This window comes from Thermothelomyces thermophilus, chromosome 3, assembly GCF_000226095.1.
Source record: "Thermothelomyces thermophilus ATCC 42464 chromosome 3, complete sequence".
Classification (NCBI taxonomy): Eukaryota; Fungi; Ascomycota; class Sordariomycetes; order Sordariales; family Chaetomiaceae; genus Thermothelomyces; species Thermothelomyces thermophilus.
Window position 1 is genome coordinate 3,475,901 of NC_016474.1, and position 19,479 is coordinate 3,495,379.

At 56.3% G+C, this 19,479-nt stretch overlaps 7 protein-coding genes across 7 annotated transcripts; 4 read left to right on the forward strand and 3 right to left on the reverse strand.

Annotated features, from left to right (window-relative positions):
- The first annotated feature begins 1,852 nt into the window (after positions 1–1,852).
- MYCTH_2305067 (uncharacterized protein) lies at positions 1,853–4,098 on the forward strand. The gene is made up of 2 exons (XM_003663254.1): positions 1,853–3,758; positions 3,825–4,098. The coding sequence occupies exons 1-2, from the start codon at positions 2,421–2,423 to the stop codon at positions 3,954–3,956; spliced, it is 1,470 nt and encodes a 489-aa protein (XP_003663302.1). The 5' UTR covers positions 1,853–2,420; the 3' UTR covers positions 3,957–4,098.
- A 1,056-nt stretch (positions 4,099–5,154) lies between these two features.
- Positions 5,155–8,141, reverse strand: MYCTH_2134282 (uncharacterized protein). Its single transcript, XM_003663255.1, has 2 exons — positions 7,576–8,141; positions 5,155–7,488 (listed from the first exon to the last, which is right to left on the reverse strand). Exons 1-2 carry the CDS (start codon positions 7,854–7,856, stop codon positions 6,168–6,170), a joined length of 1,602 nt encoding a protein of 533 aa, XP_003663303.1. The 5' UTR covers positions 7,857–8,141; the 3' UTR covers positions 5,155–6,167.
- A 3,310-nt stretch (positions 8,142–11,451) lies between these two features.
- MYCTH_2036258 (uncharacterized protein) lies at positions 11,452–12,102 on the forward strand (the record flags this gene model as incomplete). The annotated part of the gene is made up of 4 exons (XM_003663256.1): positions 11,452–11,646; positions 11,715–11,806; positions 11,860–11,936; positions 11,996–12,102. Coding segments are annotated over 4 exons (471 nt in total), but the record flags the coding sequence as incomplete, so codon positions are not given.
- Positions 12,103–12,187: 85 nt separating this feature from the next.
- On the reverse strand, positions 12,188–13,071 carry MYCTH_2305076 (uncharacterized protein). Its single transcript, XM_003663257.1, has 5 exons — positions 12,940–13,071; positions 12,824–12,885; positions 12,610–12,756; positions 12,370–12,480; positions 12,188–12,310 (listed from the first exon to the last, which is right to left on the reverse strand). Exons 1-5 carry the CDS (start codon positions 12,980–12,982, stop codon positions 12,299–12,301), a joined length of 375 nt encoding a protein of 124 aa, XP_003663305.1. The 5' UTR covers positions 12,983–13,071; the 3' UTR covers positions 12,188–12,298.
- A 119-nt stretch (positions 13,072–13,190) lies between these two features.
- On the forward strand, positions 13,191–14,089 carry MYCTH_2305078 (uncharacterized protein). Its single transcript, XM_003663258.1, has one exon. The coding sequence runs from the start codon at positions 13,382–13,384 to the stop codon at positions 13,826–13,828; it is 447 nt and encodes a 148-aa protein (XP_003663306.1). The 5' UTR covers positions 13,191–13,381; the 3' UTR covers positions 13,829–14,089.
- MYCTH_2305080 (uncharacterized protein) lies at positions 14,090–15,569 on the reverse strand. Its single transcript, XM_003663259.1, has 2 exons — positions 15,361–15,569; positions 14,090–15,114 (listed from the first exon to the last, which is right to left on the reverse strand). The coding sequence occupies exon 2, from the start codon at positions 15,071–15,073 to the stop codon at positions 14,201–14,203; it is 873 nt and encodes a 290-aa protein (XP_003663307.1). The 5' UTR covers positions 15,074–15,114; positions 15,361–15,569; the 3' UTR covers positions 14,090–14,200.
- Positions 15,570–15,989: 420 nt separating this feature from the next.
- Positions 15,990–19,417, forward strand: MYCTH_2305083 (uncharacterized protein). Its single transcript, XM_003663260.1, has 4 exons — positions 15,990–16,220; positions 16,355–16,468; positions 16,533–17,398; positions 17,453–19,417. The coding sequence occupies exons 1-4, from the start codon at positions 16,153–16,155 to the stop codon at positions 19,291–19,293; spliced, it is 2,889 nt and encodes a 962-aa protein (XP_003663308.1). The 5' UTR covers positions 15,990–16,152; the 3' UTR covers positions 19,294–19,417.
- The last annotated feature ends 62 nt before the right edge of the window (positions 19,418–19,479 follow it).

A 19,479-nucleotide genomic window follows, 5' to 3' on the forward strand; every position in this document is an offset into this window, starting at 1 on the left:
CCCATCCAGAAGTGTCGACGATCTTCTGGTGCGGTCTGTATGTCGCACTGCAGTTCGCTGCATCGTCCAGCGAGGCGATTGTGATGTAGTGGATGCCGCGGCCGGGGAGGGGATGAGATCAGAACCACCCTCGAAAACGCAGCTAGAACCTCCTGCACGCCAACAAACACGGGTTGCTGCGCGTTCAGGACAACTTGGCCTGACCGGATTACTATACACTCGGGTTATGATGGCCAAATAAAATATGTGGCGAAAGGCGCTGGCAGCTGGCATACTTGCAGTACAGCAGATGGGAAAAGAGAAGGAATCCGCAATTGGCCTTGGCAGGCTCAACCGCACCTCAGCCGCTTCCATTCGCGGACAAGCCCCCCAGGTTCGCAGTACGTAAGGAAAGTACGGAGCGTAGGTCAGGTCCCTAAGGTAAGAGCTGCGAGCTAAGTTGTGTATTACTAAGGCACTTTGGTGAGGTATGCATGTGCGTAGTAGGAAGGTCAGGTAGGTCCACAGCATTCGGTCGGTTGGGACCGTTTTTTGGAAGCTGATGCTGATTGACGAAACAGGCCTCGGGCTGCAGGATAACCAGAGCGAGACATCGAACTGCAGGCGAAATTGGGGCTGGCGGATCCTGCATGGGGGACGCATGGAATCTCGAGAATACCTTGCCCATTTCCTCAGGCACATTCCCTTCTAGGTGCGTGGCGTTACCTACCCGGTACTGTACAGTACGTTCCCGGTAACTGTTTCAGTACACTACGCGTTCGGTACGTGAGCAGGGCAGTTCCTTCAACTCCTAACTGGAACCCACGGTGTACTGTCTCTAGTACCTTGACGTCTTTCGGTACTTGGACAGACATATCCGTACTTTCATTACGAGACTCTCGGACAAATGCTGCTGTTCTCACCGTATCAGACAAGGTCGCGCTGTATGTACATACACTAATCCAAGATGCTGATCAGACTCGTTTGTCTCCGTGACTGCCACCTTGAGTTAGCAGGCGACTGCAATGCCGGGGAGTTCTTTTTCCGTCGAGCGGTTGGTAGTGTTATCCACCGTCACATAAAGGCCCTAAGCCCTTTCAAGGGGAGGGGGGTTTCGTTGATCGTCTATGTATGTATGTACAGTACATACTAATCCGTACCTGCCGTTGGTCGATTCCCTGCCCCGTTCTTGCCACTCACCGTTCTCTTGTGGTTCCCTTGTACTACTCTGTCACTTGGTATTTCCAAAGTACGGAGTACTTGAACCCTGAGTCGCCCGTCTCTTTCCGCCCCAACATTTGCTGACGTCTCGAGAACCTTCACAATCCTGCCTCGGTTCCAACCCAGCCCTCGACCAGGTGCAGCAGTCCAGAGTTGCGGCCTCGAGGACGGTCGCCGTGGCTGTCCCGGGCCAACGGCTAGCGCCTCTTCCCTCTCCGGTTTCCACTTCCCACAGTCGCACCGACGCTTTTCACTGGCGCTTCTCCCGCCCGCAGCCCGGGTCACACACAAAAACCTGCGGCGGTGCTAGACTGCGCCCAAAGACTGGGTCTCCCCCACCGCCGTCTTCGTCATTTTTGTTCGCCTTACTCTTGGTGCCCCAGCACTCTTTGAAGAAGGCAAGGGAGCTTCTAAAACCCTGGCGGCTTGGTACTACCGTACTAGTAGACAGAGCAGTCAGCAAGCAGAGTCGAGCCGATCAACCGCGCCTAGCAATAACAATAACTACCTACCTACCCAGCCCAGTGGCCCCCTTCCAAGTCGACAACAAGCACGGACAAGGAGACTAACGACGACCGCCTTGCGCACCATGTCGAGCCACCGCCTGACCTCGCAGTCATCTGCCCTGAGCTGCCTTAACTAATAGCGGCGGGGATCTTCTAAGAAACTACTCGCTCCCACCTCTCGAGTGCCGAAGACGAATAGAAATCGAGACAGAACTAAAGACTAAGATACAGAAAAAGGAGGAATAACCCCCAATTCGCCTTCCCAACTTTACCCCCCCAAAAGCTCCACTAGCCCTCCACCCCACTTGGCTCACGCTCGACCGACGTCTGGATTTTCTCGCACCTTTATAATATTATAAGTCGGGGCTTTTTCCCAGCCGATCTTCCTCCCTTTCATCACAGGGGATCGAGATTCCATCAACAACTCGACGACTGCGGTTTTGCGATCGACAGGCGACAACAACCGGGCTTTGCCCACTCACCCACGGCGTTCCTCGCCGCCAAGCTCGCTGTTGCTTGCATAAGCGCAGTGACTTTTAGTTAACCCTCGGCTAGCTTGCATCGCCCAGCCGTTGCCTGCATTGCCCGCCCTCAGTGACCAACCCTTGCATCATCAGCACTACCGGACCTGCACTCGCTCTTCGGCACCTACAAAATCTTGCTCTCTCGGGTAGCCGCGTTTGCAAATCACTCGGCTCTGGCCCATCACCCGTCATGGCTTCCTCTGGGCAGTCGGTGGCGTCCTCATCGCCCCGCACGTCGCCTCACATGTCGCCGCGCTCGTCACAGCCGCCATCCATCAAGTCGGTCGAGGGCCCCGCCAAGTCGCCAAAAATAAACGGCCAGAACGGCGGCCCGGCGATCCCCGTCGGCGCCATCGAGCAGTCGCAAAAGCCTGCCGAGAAGGGCTCCATGAAGGACAGGCTAACCCGCATGTTCACGGCCCGAGACGCAGCCTCGCGTGCCGCGACCCCCGACAGCATTGGGAGTGCGCAGGCCAAGAAGCATCAGGATGCGGCCGCGACACCGGCCACGACGTCGCCACCTCCCACCAAGCCGGTCGGCGGCAAGGAAACGCACCTGCAGCGCTTCGTAATCAATCCAGACGTTCAGGGCGGCCATGAGCACCACTTGAAGTCCAGCCGTCGGCAGGAGAAGCTCACGGACCTGATCAAGAATTTTCTTGGCAGGAAACCGGAGCATGCGCCCGAAAACGATCTCTCCTTGGTATCGAATTGGGTCGACAACCTGAGGAAAGAAAAAGAGGGCGCCGCGTCGGACAAGAAGCCGCCGGCGAATCCGTCGGCGACCTTGGTGGAGAAGTACGGCAAGTGCCAAGAGGTCGTGGGGCGGGGTGCCTTCGGCATTGTCAGGATATCCCACAAGAAGCTGGATAACGGTCTGGGCGAGAAGCTATACGCCGTCAAGGAGTTCCGCCGGCGGCCCGAGGAGACGGAGAAGAAGTACAGCAAGCGGCTGACGGCCGAGTTCTGCATCTCGTCGTCGCTCCGCCACCCTAACGTCATCCACACCCTCGACCTCCTCAAGGACTCCAAGGGCGACTACTGCGAGGTGATGGAGTTTTGTGCGGGCGGCGACCTGTACACGCTTGTCCTGTCGGCTGGCAAGCTCGAGGTGCAAGAGGCCGACTGCTTCTTCAAGCAGATGATGCGGGGTGTCGAGTACATGCACGAGATGGGCGTGGCTCACCGCGATCTCAAGCCCGAGAACCTGCTGCTGACAACGCACGGCGCGCTCAAGATTACCGATTTTGGCAACGGCGAGTGCTTCCGCATGGCCTGGGAGAACGACGCCCACATGGTGTCTGGTCTCTGCGGCTCCGCTCCTTACATTGCCCCTGAAGAATACACCGCCAAGGAGTTCGACGCGCGTGCCGTCGACGTCTGGGCTTGCGGTGTCATTTACATGGCGATGCGGACGGGCCGCCACCTCTGGCGAGTCGCTCGCAAGGACGAGGACGAGTTCTATACGCGCTACCTCGAAGGGCGTCGGGACGAAGAGGGCTATGCCCCGATCGAGGCGCTGCACAGGGTGAGTGTTTCGGACAAACGAGGACTTGACGGGGAATCCGTTACGGTATTGACCTTGAGACATCAGGCTCGCTGCAGAAACGTAATCTACTCAATACTAGACCCCAACCCGGCGCGGAGAATCACCGCCTCGCAAGTGCTCAAGTCCGAATGGGGCCGCGAGATACAACTTTGCAAAGCCGGCGAGGAGGGTCTCTAACACGTGCTCCGTCAGGTGGCCGGGCGATGTGTACCTTGCCTGGAACAGCATCGCCTACCGCCTGGCGGAACATGTCTTGAAGCATCTTGAAACTCCACCTCGCAGTCTCTGATCCTATAAAGACGAGCCCCTCACCTGGCTGACTCTCCGTCCCATCCCCCTCCCATTATCCTCTCCTTAGGAACTCCAACCGAAGACAATCTTACGATGTGCCCCCTCCCCCCACCCCCGGCCTAACTAAGAACGCAGCACCAACGCATGGCAGAGGCGATGATGGGGTCTATCAACGTATCACGACACGGAATGCCTCGGTTCGGGCTAGCATCGGAGTTTGGAGTACATCGTTTCTCCTTTTAATCATCTGCTTCTTTGGGCGGTCTCTGTCGTTCATCTTGTTGTCCAAATACTTCCCTTTCGTTCGTCGGGGGACGGTTGGCATCTTTGCCTCTGCGCTGGTCGGCATAGATACATTTTTTTAAAAGCATAACCATTCTACTTCGCTGTCCGTTTACTGCCTACTCATCCCCCAACCGTAAAACTCGCTTGGGTTGGGTTAGCCGGGCGGGCATCGAGCTGCTCTCAACCCCTTCGACGAGCGCTTAACATTGAGGACCCCCTTGCCTCTTACTCCCTCTTCGCCCTCGCCGCTCAGTTCCGCACTGCTTCTTCTCGTGTCGGATTTTATGTCAGACCTCTGAGATGCCACTGCAGCCAGCCCATACCTGGTAAGTTGTTTACTAGTAATCCATGCCCTTGATGATTTTCCAACTCGGCATGAGTGAGTTAGGGTCCTCAGCCCCAGCGAGCTTCGGGCCCAAAGATTGGTCGGTTGGTCATATATTTATGTTCCCTTCTCTTGGGTTTTCTTGGGGGTACGACCCCTGCCTGTATGCTACGCCTTGAGCATTAGCGGTTAGTGGTATTGCCGCTGATTATGGCCTCACGCTCGGGTCCCCGGAAGGGAATGGGCGAGGAGGTGGTGGAATATGAGAGAAGTCATGCCAAAGGCTAAAAGGGTACCGGGAGGGATCTTGGACTCGGTAACCCTAGATAGTGCCGACAACATGTTCTATAAAACGTCAAGCACGAGACCGGGTCGCAAATGCTTTGGCGCCCCAGTGCCGCTGTCGCACGTCTGGTTATAGGGGAGTCAGCGGTCATCAGGCGACCATCAACTTGTCAAAACCACACGCCATCTGGTTGAGTAGCGGACCTTATATACTGCTGCGAGAAGCTTGTAATACCTCGCGGGAAAGTGGTGGTATATATATAAAGACATACAGATTAGAATCGAACCAGGTTCCTTTTCTGCTCGCCGTCGTCATCGTCCTCTCCTCGCTCCTCACCTATAACTGATTTAGTTTCAAAAATCTCACAGAAGGCTGGCTCTTCAAACACACTCATACAACGCCGGGAACAGGCCGACGCAGTCCAGTGTCGGCCTATCCCAACTGCCCGAAGCCTTTCTCTTCTCCTATGCCTCGTCAAGCTCGACCGGTAAACTCTGTCCCCTAACTAGCACAGTGCCGACAGCCATACTCGGTTTCCGCCTGCCAACCCCCTCTCCCAACTTCCGTCGTTTGCAAGACTTCTACCATGAAGCTTCCCGGAGAATATCAACGTGAATGATTGCGGATGAAACGACATCTTCGGTCTCGTATGCTTCCCGGTTTACATGCCCTCCCAGTGGGGTATTAAAAGAAGAGGATCCCCCAATTGTCAAAGCTCTCGCCCAATCCATATCCAAAATCGCAACCGGAAAGTATGTCGAGGATCCGCAAAAAAAAGACGCAAGCGGGAAGTTAGGGCAGGCGGAGAACGGATATCAATGTAAACAATGAACGAAGCCACCCCTAGGTACTGAAGCACAGGTAGACGCGAGATTTCCCGCGCCTATTAGTTTCCTTTACGCCGCCAGAACCTTTCCGATATCAACCGACCAAACCGACCAAGCCAACCCCTCCTTTTCCCCTTTCCTTCCTATCTGAACTTTGACATATCAAGGGAATAGATAAAAGGATAAATAGGAAAAAAAATGGGAACGTTTGAATACACCTGTTGGGGGTATTCACTCACACGGCCATGATATATAGGCACTTGCCTCCTTGTCACCGACCCGTACAAGCCGAAACCCTCCAGAAGAAAATAACTCCCCAAGATTCACTTTCCGGATTAAGAAGTCGGAAAGAAGGAGCCAGATACGCTTCAAGATCAAGAATGAAGCAGATCCCAGGCCCTCGCACATAAGCTCAAAAACTCCTCCTTCTTCGCCTCGAGAGTCTCGGGGCTGTCCCGTCCCTCGCCAAAGAAGGCCCTCCTCGGGGCTGACGCGGCACCAAACGGAAGCGGCATGGACTGCTGCTGCTGTTGCTGCGGCTGCGGCGGATGTGGAGCGGCCGGGGCCGGGCGTCCGCCGTTACCAAGCGGCGGGCTGCCGCCCTCTTCATACTCGGCACGTCTGCGCTTCATGGGGTTTGTGCCACTGCCGCTTGGGCCAGACCCGGGAGGCGGGGCTTGGTGGTTGTTGCTTAGGGTTCGGCTACTGGTTGTGGGGAGGGAGGGGTCAGCAAGATTTGGGGAGAGTCTGTGATGGCTCTGGTGGTTATGATGGTGATGATTGGATGGTGCATTGTGGGCAGTATTGACATTGTGCTGGCTGTGCGGGTAGTCCCGGGATGCCTGAGTGTTCGGGGGGGACGGCGGCGTCGGGGGCTGGTGGCCGCCGTAGCGTACTAACTTTGGTAGGAGCTCAGGCCGGCCGCCGGCCAGCTCGACCTGCGCTTCTTCTGCCGACTTGTACTCGCGCGTGCGAGCGGGCTGCGGCTGGGCCGGGGGATGGTGTGGGGAAGGTAGTGGCGCACGGTTCTGACCGGCGAAGAGCGCGTGGCCGCTAGACTCGGGGTGGCCCGAGAGATTCTGGCCGAAAACGTCGGCAATTGGTGGGAGGCGGTTGTTGGTCTGATTGGCAGGTACGTGGTGGATGTGCGACATGCTGGCGAGGTTGGAGGGCTGGTTGGTGACGTGCCGCGTCAGCGGGTGTGGATTGTGTCTCCCCGTGAACGTCTGGCCCAGAGGCGCCGACTGGATGACCCTCTCATTGGCGAACTGTTCGTGCGATGGAGCAACGATGCTTAGGCCCGGAGGCGGGCCGCGCTTGCGGGCGAGGCCTGGCGTCTTCGCGGCAAAATGACTCGACTCCTTGTCCTTATCGGAGTTGTCCCCCATCTTCGCCGATTGTTGTTGGAGTCTTGCCTCGATGATCTGTCTTTGATGCTCCCTGACGGTCATGCTGCGGTTTAGCTGTTCTTGCTCGGCCGCATCTTTGGGTACGAAACCGGGCGAGAGACAGGCGAGGCCGACTTCTTGAATCGCCAGGCCATCTCGTGCGGTCATGGGCCGACCCGTGGCGGGAGACACGATGCTGGTGTTCTTGGAGAGGTCCAGCTTCCTAGGCCGGTGCCTGGCGGCTTGCAAGCCGGGCGAGCTGGGCTCCTTCTTAACGACAATTTTGGGTCCGCTGGCATTTCGAGACCTGTGCGTCGGGAAACAAGAGTGCGTTAGTAATGCGGGCCGGGTGCACAAAACGCGAGGTGCAGACTATATTCGGGGTTTTGCTTACGCGCTGGGCGGAGAGGATCTCTGCGTGGTAGCTGCACCAGGAGTGGCAGCACCAGCAGCAGCACTAGCAGTCGAACCCTTAGGGCTGCCGCTGCTGGATCGCGTTGGTGGTGCAGATGCGTTGTTCGCGGCGGCTGCAGATGCTGGTGGAGGAGGTGGAGGGGCGGCTCCTGTCCTCTGAGCGCTGGGCGAAGTCGAAGTCGGGGGAGGGAGGTCAGAGCCGTAAGACGACGGCCTGTCGTGAGGAGCAGGCGAAACAGCCATTGCAATCGCGGTGCTCATGATCAAAGTGTGCGTTCGCCTGTTGTTGCGCTGCAAATGATCGAATCGAAAGAAAGAAATGAAGAGCGCGTCGACGACAAGCCCCAGCAAATTGGGGGCAAGGCGTGCGCTGAATGCACTGGATGCAGATGCAGCTGAAGCGAGGTTTGCGTTGCGGCGGAAAAAGGGGTGTTCTGTTGGGGGCCTAGAAAACCGAATCCTCCGGGGGGGCCGCCTCTTTGTCGATAATTATTACGGGTACGATCCGAAAACGTCGAGGGGCTCCTCTCGGACTGTGGACGGGAGAGGATAATTCAGGTCGTAGGGAAGAAATCCCACGGCCGCGGGCAAAAAGGCGAGGGCGAAGAGAGATCGAGGGTCCGAGCGATCTGCGATTGCGAGGGTGGTGGTGATTGATCGTGCACGTCTGTCTGATTAGCAGACAGATCCAGACAGGTCGCCCACGCCGCTGCCCATCCGGGTCTGGGCGCTTCCAGATGGCCGTCAAAAAGGCTGGTGTCACTGTGCGAAGGCGCAGCAGCGTCGCGACTGGCGCCTGCCGCACTTGACCCCTTTCGGCAGATCTTGGTGCAGGTTGGAAAGCGGAAACCTGCAAGCTCCTGCGGCTTTGACGGGCGCTTGTTGCAGACCGGTCCACCGCAGCTTGGCCCTGTTGTCGGACGCTCGGCGCTGGTTCTGGTCAAGACACACACACGACGAGAATTATTTGAGCAGCTTTTACACAGAACTCTCTCCGTGCGTGCGGTGTTGCAAATAATCCTTTCCCCTTTCCTCGAGTTTCCTCGAAACAGCCAGCCTTGGAGCAACCTCGGGAGTTTGAGCGGCGCTTTTTTTTTTCTCGTGCGACTGGACGAGCTAGCTGATCCTGGGCCTCGAAGTAATGGACGTTCGGATAAGCGTGCCGGGAGAGGGACCAACCTAACCAGCAGGGTTGTTGTGATGATGCACCAGCTGCAGCAGAACAGGAAACAAAAAAAGACTGTCCCAGCCCGCGATCCAGCAACAGGAGGGCGGGCAATTATTTCTACTGCGTACGACACTGCGTCAAAAGCAGAGAGACCCGAAGGTCGGTTCCTGCAAGGGGTTTCAGTCGGAAGGGGGGGCTCCCTCGGGATGAAATACGCTAAGGATCCGTGGTTGAGGGGCTGCTTGTGAGACGCGGGAACAACAACCTTTTTTTAGGGAACACACACATAGCCAGACGACGACCCCGGAGTTGTAGGAGACCAGCGGAGCCCCAGCCAGTCCTGTTTCTCTTTACGAAATGGGGCCGCAGACCCTCTGGCGAATCCGCGATGCATACGCTCTCTCTGCCGTTACAAGTGTCAGCAGGATAGGTGAGCTGCACATGTGGGTGACTGCGGTCCAGTGGTTCTAGTGTTTGAGGTTCCCCGTCGCGGAGCCCCGAGTGGAGGCCTGGGGGTCTTGGCTGGAGCTGGCTCCCTGTAACAACCCCTGGGGCGATCGAGGTCTCCGGATTCCTGGATGTTTGTCTGTGACCGCCTTGCGACCAGCTATCTGCTGTGCCCCGCGGCGCTGTTGGCCCGTGGGAGCGACGAACAGGCCCAGTGCAGGACTCCGTACCGGGAGAGAAGAAGGTAAATAATCGCGGCAAATGGTCGACAATGACACAGAGAGAGAGGTCCGTTAAATGGTTTGGGTTGAGCTCACTACACTAGTGGATCTCTCGTCGTTGGCCGATCTGTGCAGTCCGCGCTTTCTTGGGGGACCCCACGCCCTGCCCCTCCAGGCTCCTGCAGAACACCTTGCGCTCCGAGCCCCGGCAGCTGAAACTCGTCTGTGCGCCAGGAGGCGCAGAGGTCCATCGTGAACGAACGCTATCAACGCCATCCCGCGTCGGCGTTGCGGAGGGCCGCTCGCGACCATGCTTTGCAGAATTTCGAGACCACCCTTCCCAGACGACATTGTGTGTGTAAAATATGTCGTGGGCCCGGGATTAATCATTTTCGTAAATCCGCGGCGCTAGCCGTCATAAATCCCTTGCGCTCTAAATTCCTCCGAGACAAGGCCTACGCAGTTAAAAGAGCCGATCTCTGTGCTCTCTTTCTCCCGCGGTGTGAGCTTGGTTTTGCCCACGCGACTCCCGTGATGCCGATTGCGGAACCAAGGGCAGCCGTTTGCCGGATCAATTCAAGGTTAAAAAAGACATCACGACGAGACGGGCGGCAGGGTCCCTTGGCACAGAGATGCTTGTCACTCGTTCTCAGCCAATTGAGATGGAACTGTTGCAACACTTCGTTGACAGGGCTGCACTGCTGGGTTACGGAGACGCTGGCTCTGTTCCTACTCGGTGTGGCATTGTAACAATGCTGAGACGATGAGTCCCAAGTTCCGTGCGCCGCGCTCCTCCCTGCCTAGTTTTCTGGGGGTAACAACTACAATAGGCAGTTGCAGCCCTCGGTCCGTCACTGTTGGAAATTACATGTTTGATCAGAAACGGCACGCTCGGCTTCCTGGTTGGTGCGTACTTCGTACACTATGAGTTATACGGAGTGGTGTCGATTCCTTTTTCTGGATCGTCCAGGTGCTCCCTGGCCTCGGCAATGTCGCTTGTCCGCTTGTCTTGTCTGCCCTGCGTGCCTCAGATTTGGGCAAGTCAAACCATACAAGAGGTAAGCCAATCAGCAGCTCCTCGGCGGCCTGCGGTTGGTTCCCCTGAGACGGCCGGTGACGGTGAGTCGCGCACGAGCGCTGTACTGTGTACTACTATGTAGGCACTAAGGGCGCAGATCGATTTTAGGAAGCCACTTTGAATCCTAAGGTGGAACCAATGACCAGGCGGCGTTTTCAGTGAAATTGCCAGAAGAGACAACCGTTCTTGTGAGGCTTATGAACATCAGTCATTTTCCGTGTGACAAGAAGATATGCAAAGAACGCGGTATCATGGCTTGCAGACGCGAGGGACTACAAACAGCCTGCTCGTCGCGCGATCCTGCTTGCTAGCCGTACGGGCGCCGAAAAGTTGGCGAGGCGACTAAATTGCGGTCTGCCCTACCCGCACGCACTAGTGTACCAAGAATGCGCCATGCCGGACTTGGGCATGCACATTAACAAACATACTGAAGACGCCTAATGTGCGCTAACGAATGCCATTGGGTTGAATTATGGAAACTGTTGTTGGCTGCTGCAGCTGCTGGAGAAGAATGGATGATGTGGCAGACTAGCCATCGTGGGAATTTCGGAAAGAAGCAAGTCGCCCGCCCACTCAATTCGGGCTCTCAAACACTAAATTCGGCTTGGATATGGCTTCTGCAAATGTTGAGCATGTCAACCACTGGGCTGAAAGTTTCTATGGCTCGCAGTCCACAAAAGAATAGCAGGTATTCCGTACACCAGGTGCCTACCTTGGTGACATATACACGGAGAGTGTGAGGAAGGGAGAGACAGGCGCACACCGTGAAGCCAGTGGCGGGGCATTTTTGGCCAGCCGCCGAGTGCCCACCCAATAAAATTTTCCCGATATCGATATGGTGATTCATGTATCTTCAACCCATCTTCTATTGTTGCAAGACGGTAGCTTCTCATTAGGACCGCCAAAAGAAAGAATAACAGACGAAAAACTATACATAGCAAGATGCCCAGGGCTAAGGCAAAGAACGAGGATCCGGTTGAGGGCGGATCGGACGTTGACATGGAGGAGGCTCCTACATCACACCAGCCTGAGAACGTGGACGATATGTCGGTGGACCACAACGACGACGACGAGGAGGAAGGGGGCTTCGAAGAGGATGACGATGACGAAGAAGACGACGTGCAGAGAGTAAGGCTGGTATGTCAAATCCCAAATATAGGCCGTTTCTGGTTCGCAAAACGCGTCAGATTCTAATGAGCGAGTAGCTCCCTGGCTCAACGCCGACTGCCGCCTCGTTTGAATTCCTCAACGAGGGCCATACCCTCGGAAATGCCTTGAGGTACATCATCATGAAGAAGTAAGTCCTGCATCTGACCGGCCGTGTTTCGCAGTCGTTGACTGGCGCCTCAGTCCCGACGTTGAGTTTTGCGCCTACGCAATTCCTCACCCCTCAGAGGCGAAGATGAACGTGAGGATCCAGACATTTGGTAAGGGCTATAAGTTAACATCTCCGGCAACCGATATATTTCGACTGACATCTGCTCAGAGGGCACCACCGCGATCGAAGCGTTGCAGAAAGGGCTGCGGGACCTGCAGGAGCTCTGCGACATCGTGACTGATAAGTTCATTGATGCGAGGGATCGGTTTGCGGCGGCTGCCTCTTCATAAAATCCCCCGGCTTCGGGACCGTGAAGTAGGCAAAAAGCAAGGGTGGCGTTTCGGCGTATTTATTGGCTGGGTTATGCATACAGACAGAGGGCACTTTTAAGCATCTTATCAACTCATTGAGATGTGGTAGGAATGTTTCTTGTTTTCTATACGTTCATGAACAAGTGTGTAGGATGCCATTCTAGTTGCGGCCCTACGGGATAAATGCGTCAGCAGAAAGCTGCTAAAGGGACGCACACTGAGCGGACATACCTCCAGAAACCCAGTGATGAAGTTGGACGGCAGCCTCTTCTCTCCCCTGAAGTTCTCCTCCTTGAAGAACGACATGACGTGGTTCGTTTGGCGCCAGAAGTTCATGGTTTCCTAAAAACAGGCGTGTATTAGCCCCCACCCGTCGAGATATACAGAGATCCGCCATCAGTTCTCCGCAACATCCGATGTGCCGTGGCCAATTCTTCCGTCCCTCGGGCGCCTCAGATTCAGGTTGCTTACTTGGTAGTCGGCCCGGCTATGGAAAAGAAGGATATCGACGGCGGGCAGCTTGTTGACATATCGGTGGCGCTCAAACTCCTGCCTGATGCGGGACCGGATAGCCGAGACGGGGTGGGGGATAGAGTACATGGTCTGAATCTCGGGCGCCTGGCGAGAGCGAGCATGTCAGTTTTCCTGTCTTCGAAACCTCCCCGGCGGTGTCTGGTGTCCATACCGCCCGGAGCCAGTCACGATATGCCGCAAGCACCCTCCGCTTGGCGTCGGACCAATTGGCCGCTGCTGCATGTCAGTCGCTGATCGATTGCGGGCGGCTAGTTGTTGGGTGCTCACACTGCCTCGTGGTAACGGCAAATTGGGTCGGTGAGATCGCCATGGCGGCCAGAGATGCGGTTGTCGTTCGGTCGGCTGGAAATCAGTGGTCGACTTGCGGTTGGATTCCCGGTTGCTTCGCGGAGCGTTGCGCCAGCCCATTACCATAGTATGTCGAAAGCTTGGACCACCCCGCCAATGACGGCCGCGGCAAGGACCCACAGCACTTCGAGCAGAACGCCAAGCATCCTGCTCGAACTTCAAGAGTTAAGCCGGCAAGTACTCCGTAATGCGCTACCGTCAGCTCTCACCAGAAACACCATTCTTTTGAACTCTTTGCTTCAGCATTTCCCTGTAATTACGCAGACCGTCGACCATTCGCGAGTGTACAAACAAAAGAATAAAAAACACCCGAAGTTGTTCTTTGCAATAGCAGGAGCAGAAGAAAAGAACAAGAGCAGCCATGCCCGCGATCCGCCCCGCCTCCAAGCGCAAGCCGCCGCCGGACGGATTCGAAGATATCGAGGAGGACCTGCTCATCTTCAGCAACAAGATGAAGGATGCGCAAAACACGCCGACCGACAACATCCCAAAGCACCAGGCGCAGTGGCCCATCTTCCAGATCGCGCACCAGCGCAGCCGCTACGTATACGAGCTCTACTATGAGAAGGAAGCCATCAGCAAGCAGCTGTACGACTGGCTGCTCAAGAACGGCTACGCCGACCCCATGCTCATTGCGAAGTGGAAGAAGCAGGGCTACGAGAAGCTCTGCTGCCTGCGCTGCATTCAGACCAAGGAGACCAACTTCAACTCGACGTGCATCTGCCGCGTGCCGAGGGCGCAGCTGAAGGAGGACCAAGACGTGCAGTGCGTCAATTGTGGGTGTCGCGGTTGTGCGTCGACGGACTGAGCGAGGCAGGAACCGTGGCGTTTTTGGCGTGGATAGATCGTGGAGCGGATTACAAGACCGTGGGGGGACTCTTTCATAGTTCCAGGCCACACATGCTTGGGCGACGGGATAGACACTGTAAGAGTCGCTCCCCGTCAAACCGTGTTTCATGCTCAAAATGCTTACCGTGTCAGGAGAGGTAATGGAAGGGCATAAAAATCGGCTCTTTACTGGTTGATCTGGGCGGGTATACGATGTAATGGCATTCAACGAGACATAGTTTTTGGCCTGTATGTCCCACCTCTCAACCTTTGTGGTCCCCCCCCTTCGCCGTCTTGACGCTCATGTGGTTGCCAGTGAAGACCCCTCTGTCTTCCCCTCAAAACACTAGGGTCACCGTTTTGCGAAACCGGCTCTTTTGCCTCGCCCAAACCGGACGCTCATCGGCACAAATCTCAATGACGACATGGCGCTCGTTAGGTCCTCCATCTCCTCTTCTGGGAGCTGCTCGGGACTCCGCCGATTCGATTCCGCCGCCTGTCTCTCATCTGCTGCTGCGATCATGTTGGCGGACGCGTCGACTCTTTGCGCCTGACCCTGTGCTTGAGTCTGGCTGGGCTGCTGGTGCGCTGCTCTCGCCGTCCTTGATTTTTGGCGACTACCACTGCTCTCTAATAAAAGAGAGCGCCGGCCATCTATCCCTTCCCGTGTGATGGCGAAGAAGAAGTTTTTGGGATACATGTGTTTATCGATCAAGTGCATTCTCCGTTTCTGCGGTGTGCTGCACTTCCTGTCGCAGCCCTCCACAAAGCAGGAGTACTGCGGACGGAAATTAGCCAGCCGTGCGGCACAGGATGGGCTTGTGGTACTTACAGTGCGTTCCCCCCTTTCCCTCCTCGCCTGGACGAAGGAGTCATGTGTTTCCTCGATATGCAAGCTCAGAAGGTGGGCGCTTGGGAAGTTCTTGCGGCACTCAGCACATCGGTTGGAGTGCTGGTCCCTGTAGTGGGCCTCGTATGCACCGTATGATGAGAAGACTACGGGTTCGCGGTGCGGAGGCAGGGAACATTGCATCTCGACGTTGAGGTCACTGTCATTATCAGATAGGTCAAGACCCGCAATTTTGGTGGCAGGGGCCGATGCCTCATTGTCGCTGCTTCTTCCTTCCCACCCGCCACGGCCGTCTCCAGTTTTGGCGTCTAGGTCCCGCTCTGAAAGTGCGGCTCCGTTATAAGGAGTTTCCTCAGGTTCGCGTGAACGCTTCATTCTTGGGATATTGATCCAGGAACAGACATCGAATCTATCGTCTGGCCCACTGTTAGTTTGTTGCTGGCTTATTCCTGGTCCCCCCCCCCCCGGAACAAGGGAAAAAAAGAGCAAATAAACTAAACGGGGATTGGGGCACAACAAAAGGCAAACGTTAGGTGTAGAAGTGGCAAGAGGAAGAAGCCCTATATCATGTTTCTTACAAGGGAGCTGTCGTGTGACGAAAGTCTGCAAGCGAATGGTCTTCGCGCCTCATCAACATTTTTGGCTTGACCATACTATCCTACCTTTTTATCCCTGTGTAATGTTCCTCAAGTACCGACTGGTTAGACCCCCAAATTGTCGCTTAGAGCTGTAGGATTATGACTATTGGAACGCCAAACTTGGCAGAGCTTCCGATGTCGATGGTGGGTTGATGATTGTACATGACCTGATGTAGACGTGTGTACGAGTATGCGTCAAAGACTCTACTCCGTTGTTAGGCAGTATGGACCTGCTCACCTCCGGCGCCTGGTGTGACTGGGGGGACCACAGCGGGCAGGGGCGCTGCTGATTGGCTGTTCTAGACATCCCGCTCTTCGAAGAGAGTGACAAGGGTCTTTTGTCGTCCAATGTCTGGCTGTTGAAATCGTACGGCGGGTCGCTTTGCGAATTGCTTCGATTTTCAGAACCGCCTTGCCTTTCTTTTGTGCCGTTTCTACGCTTGGTCGCGCATCGCTCGTCGCACACTTCCTCTCCAAAGGCCTAACTAACGCCGTCACTGTGTCGGCATTGGTTTACGCGTCCTCCACCCCAATGCGCTCATCACCTGCCGCACAACTGCCCGCCGAAAGCCGCAGCGCCCCTCCTCGACCGTCCGCCGAACTCAGTGCGTCACCATCAAGTTATGGACCGCCTGCGCAATATCGGCTTTCCGATTACTGCGTGTGAGCTTTGGCCATAGGGACCGGCTCCTCTTCTGCAAAGTGTTCCTTCCTCTTCGAGAACAAAAATTATTCAGACCGGCTTCGGTGTTCCCCGTCTGCGTCTGCGGTCTGTCTGCGAGACAATTCGTGCTCGTCGGGTAGCGGCGACCAACCATGGCCTCAACCACCGCGACTGCCGCGGCGGCTACCCCAGCCATGCCGTCAACTGACGAGGCCTGGAAGTGAGTGTTTACGAGCCCAAGAAACAGGGTCGATGTCATGTATTCGCAAATCAAAATGCCATGATTGTTCGAAAGCAGCAATCGACAGCAACCGCGCGCCGTGCGAGCCCAAGCTTGCTAACTCGACCACGCAGACTCGCACAGAAGCTACGTGCCGCGATTGTAAAGGAACTCGAGCATGTCCAGAAGGGCGGTCGCGGCACAAATGAGCTCGCGCGTTTCGAGAAAGTCGAGAAGTTGATGGAGAAGTTAGTCGTCACCCGATATTGTCCCCGTGCACCCCGCCAGACTCGACTAACCGACGACTCCCAGTTATCGCCTTGCCTGCCTCCAAACCATCTGGCCCGACATGCGTGCTGCCAACGAGAAGAACGCCGAGGACGCTCTCTGGCATACCCATACTTTGGTCACCAAGACCTACCGGAAGGTGCTTGGGAGGCTCCAGGGCGACGACAACGTCGTCCTGCGACGGAAAGTCGAGAAGCTCTATGCCCACTACCTCAAGACGGCTCAATACTTCTACAGGGGCTATCTGCAACGGGTTTGCGCGAGATACGACATGAAAGATCTCAAACGCATCGCTCGCCGCGCGGATCTTCAGGAGATGCCCTTGCCGGATAAGGAGAAGGTTGACGCTTCGGCAGCACAGCTTGAGGATATTGTCAAGCGCTCGTGCCACAAGACGCTCATCTACCTCGGTGATCTATCGAGATACCGCACGCTACTGCGGGCAAAGGACCCCAAATGGGACGGCGCTCTGGCATACTATCTCCTGGCAAACGAGCTCATACCCGAATCTGGACATGGCTATCACCAGTGTGGGGTCATCTACGTCGAGACTGGGGATCACCTTCAGGTGGTTTATCACCTATACCGTGCCTTGGCATGCGATCTGCCACACCCGAATGCTTCGACAAACCTCGATCTCGAGTTCCGTGAACTCCAGAAACGCAAGGACATCACCAGCAAACATGCGTTGGTGACTTGGTTCGTGAAGCTCCATGCCTTCTACTCGCAGGGAAAGGACTTCACCGAGCGTAAAGAACTCGAGAGGGAGGTTGACCATCGACTTGGCCTCGCCATGAAGTCGGGAAAGGGATATGACTCGGACCTGGACCTGCTCAAGATTGTTCTTATCAACATCACCGCTTATGTCGCCGCCCAGGACAAGGTTGCCAGTATGGATGCGCGGCCTCTCTGATGCTCGTGAACAGTTGCTGACGGAGGGGTAGAAAACTGGACCGACGAGGGCTCGCGATCTTGCCAGTTCCTCCTGCTCCTCAACCTGCGGACAATCAACGCCATCGCACGTCTCATTGGAGAAGAAATTACAGACGTCATCAAGCGCAAAGATGCGGAGGCTCCCGTCAGCACTTCTGTGACCGCCTCACAGACGGAGCCCCCAACCAAGTTTACGCCCGCCTTCAACCGTATCCTACCCCTTCTGCGTGTTTACATGGCATGGCTTTGTTCCTACGGCTCCCAACTTGTTGAATTTCGGCCGCATCTCGAACCGCAGTTTGGCGCTATGTGCGTGACGCTGAGCAACACGTTATCCCTCCTGTTCGAGTTATTGGGTGGAGACCAACAGCTCGGAAATCCGGTTTCGTGGCGCTTTCCCGAGGACGAGATTACCATGGGCATCAGGTGCCTCAATGGACCCGATTTGCACGACGGCTGCCAGCTTTATTACGATGCCTTTACGCGCAAGCCCAAGCCGCGCCGCGAAGACGTTCCCGATGCCAACGGCACCGATGATGATGTGTCGTTCACCCGTGCGCTGGACGTTCTGCTCTGCGGCCTGGACCTATCCGAGCCGGAGTCGAAGTTCCCGTTCACCACATCCACAGTTACGAAAGGAGCTAGGGAGCTCACGACTTTCGTCTATCTTGAAGGCGGCAAGCCCGGCCCTATTCCGAACCCGCCGCCCGTTCAGCATATGACTCCGGTCCCTGTTCCTGCTAGCACGGAGCGTAATCTGACTGCGCCAGTATTGGCTCCGAGTCCTTGCGAGTCTAACGAGCTCTCCGAGAACCGGGACTTTTACGGTCCGGATTTGCGAAACAATACTGGAAACAACGCTCGTAACGGGCCAGTTTCGACAAGCATTGCACCAGCGCCAACGGCGCCTGTTTCCGAGTTCCCCATTGAAAGACAGATGTTCAATATCCTGAACGAGTTCATCAACCCTCCCGAATCCGCACCGGCGGCCAAACCTGAGACTCCTAGTCGCCCTGTTGCACGAACGAGCCCGTATGGTATGGGTTCCGCATCCGCTGCTGAGACCTTCGGAGCTAGAGCTTCGGGCAGCTCGGGACCTGGGTCTGCTGCTGGCGGCAAAGTTCTTCCTACTCTACCATGGGAGTATTTCTACAAGCCTTCGGCCAACCCAGCCTTGCAATCTTCGGGCACTAATGGTCTGGCTGCTGGATGGGCCGCAAACGGCAGAGCGTTTTCGCGACCGACAAGCTCGGGCAATGGGCTCCAGCTAGGGATTGGGGCGACCGCCGGCAGCCCGCTTGCACGGCAGGCGCAGCAGAGGTACGATAGCCGAGAACAGTCGAGGTTGCTTGAAGAGCAAGAAGACATTCTCCGCTCTCTAGATCTGGAGTCGGTCCAAACCAGTCAGCCTCGGCAATCCCATGACACCCGGGGAGGCTGGCCTGCCGTAGCCGCACAGAGCTCGAGCTCTGTAATCGGAACAGCGTCCCACTCTTTGCAGCAGCAGAGCACCTGGCTCCCCCCGGCAAGCCCTTGGCAGACTACTCATGGCCAGAACCCCACGGTCACGACGACTACTGGCGGCGTCCCCAATTCGCCGTTTTCGACACTCAACTTCTCGACAAATAGTTCATCTATACCCGCCGTCAATAGCCCGTGGGGCGTGCCCTCGCACGGCGCGTTCGCTAGAGACTGGCCCGACGCTCGACAGCCGAGAACGGGCGTAGCTCAGCAACCGCTGGGGCTGGATATCTGGGGCGACGCGATGGGGCAACAGCAGCAGCTGGCAGTGGGCGAGAGTTCCGGTGGAACTTGGACGGTGCGGCAGCAGCAGGGCATGCCGAAACGTTGAAATGTGTTTGGAGAAATGCCTGCATTCTCCATTACATCTTTTTTGCGCTGTTCCGCTGTTCAACTCTTCCCCGTCATCGATTGGCCGGGCAGCTGTTCGACGACCCCCTTCCCGCTCTCTGCGGATATTCGGGTTCGTCTGATTCTGCCAGCAGCGTAACGCGCTGCGGATGCCTCTGTCGACCAC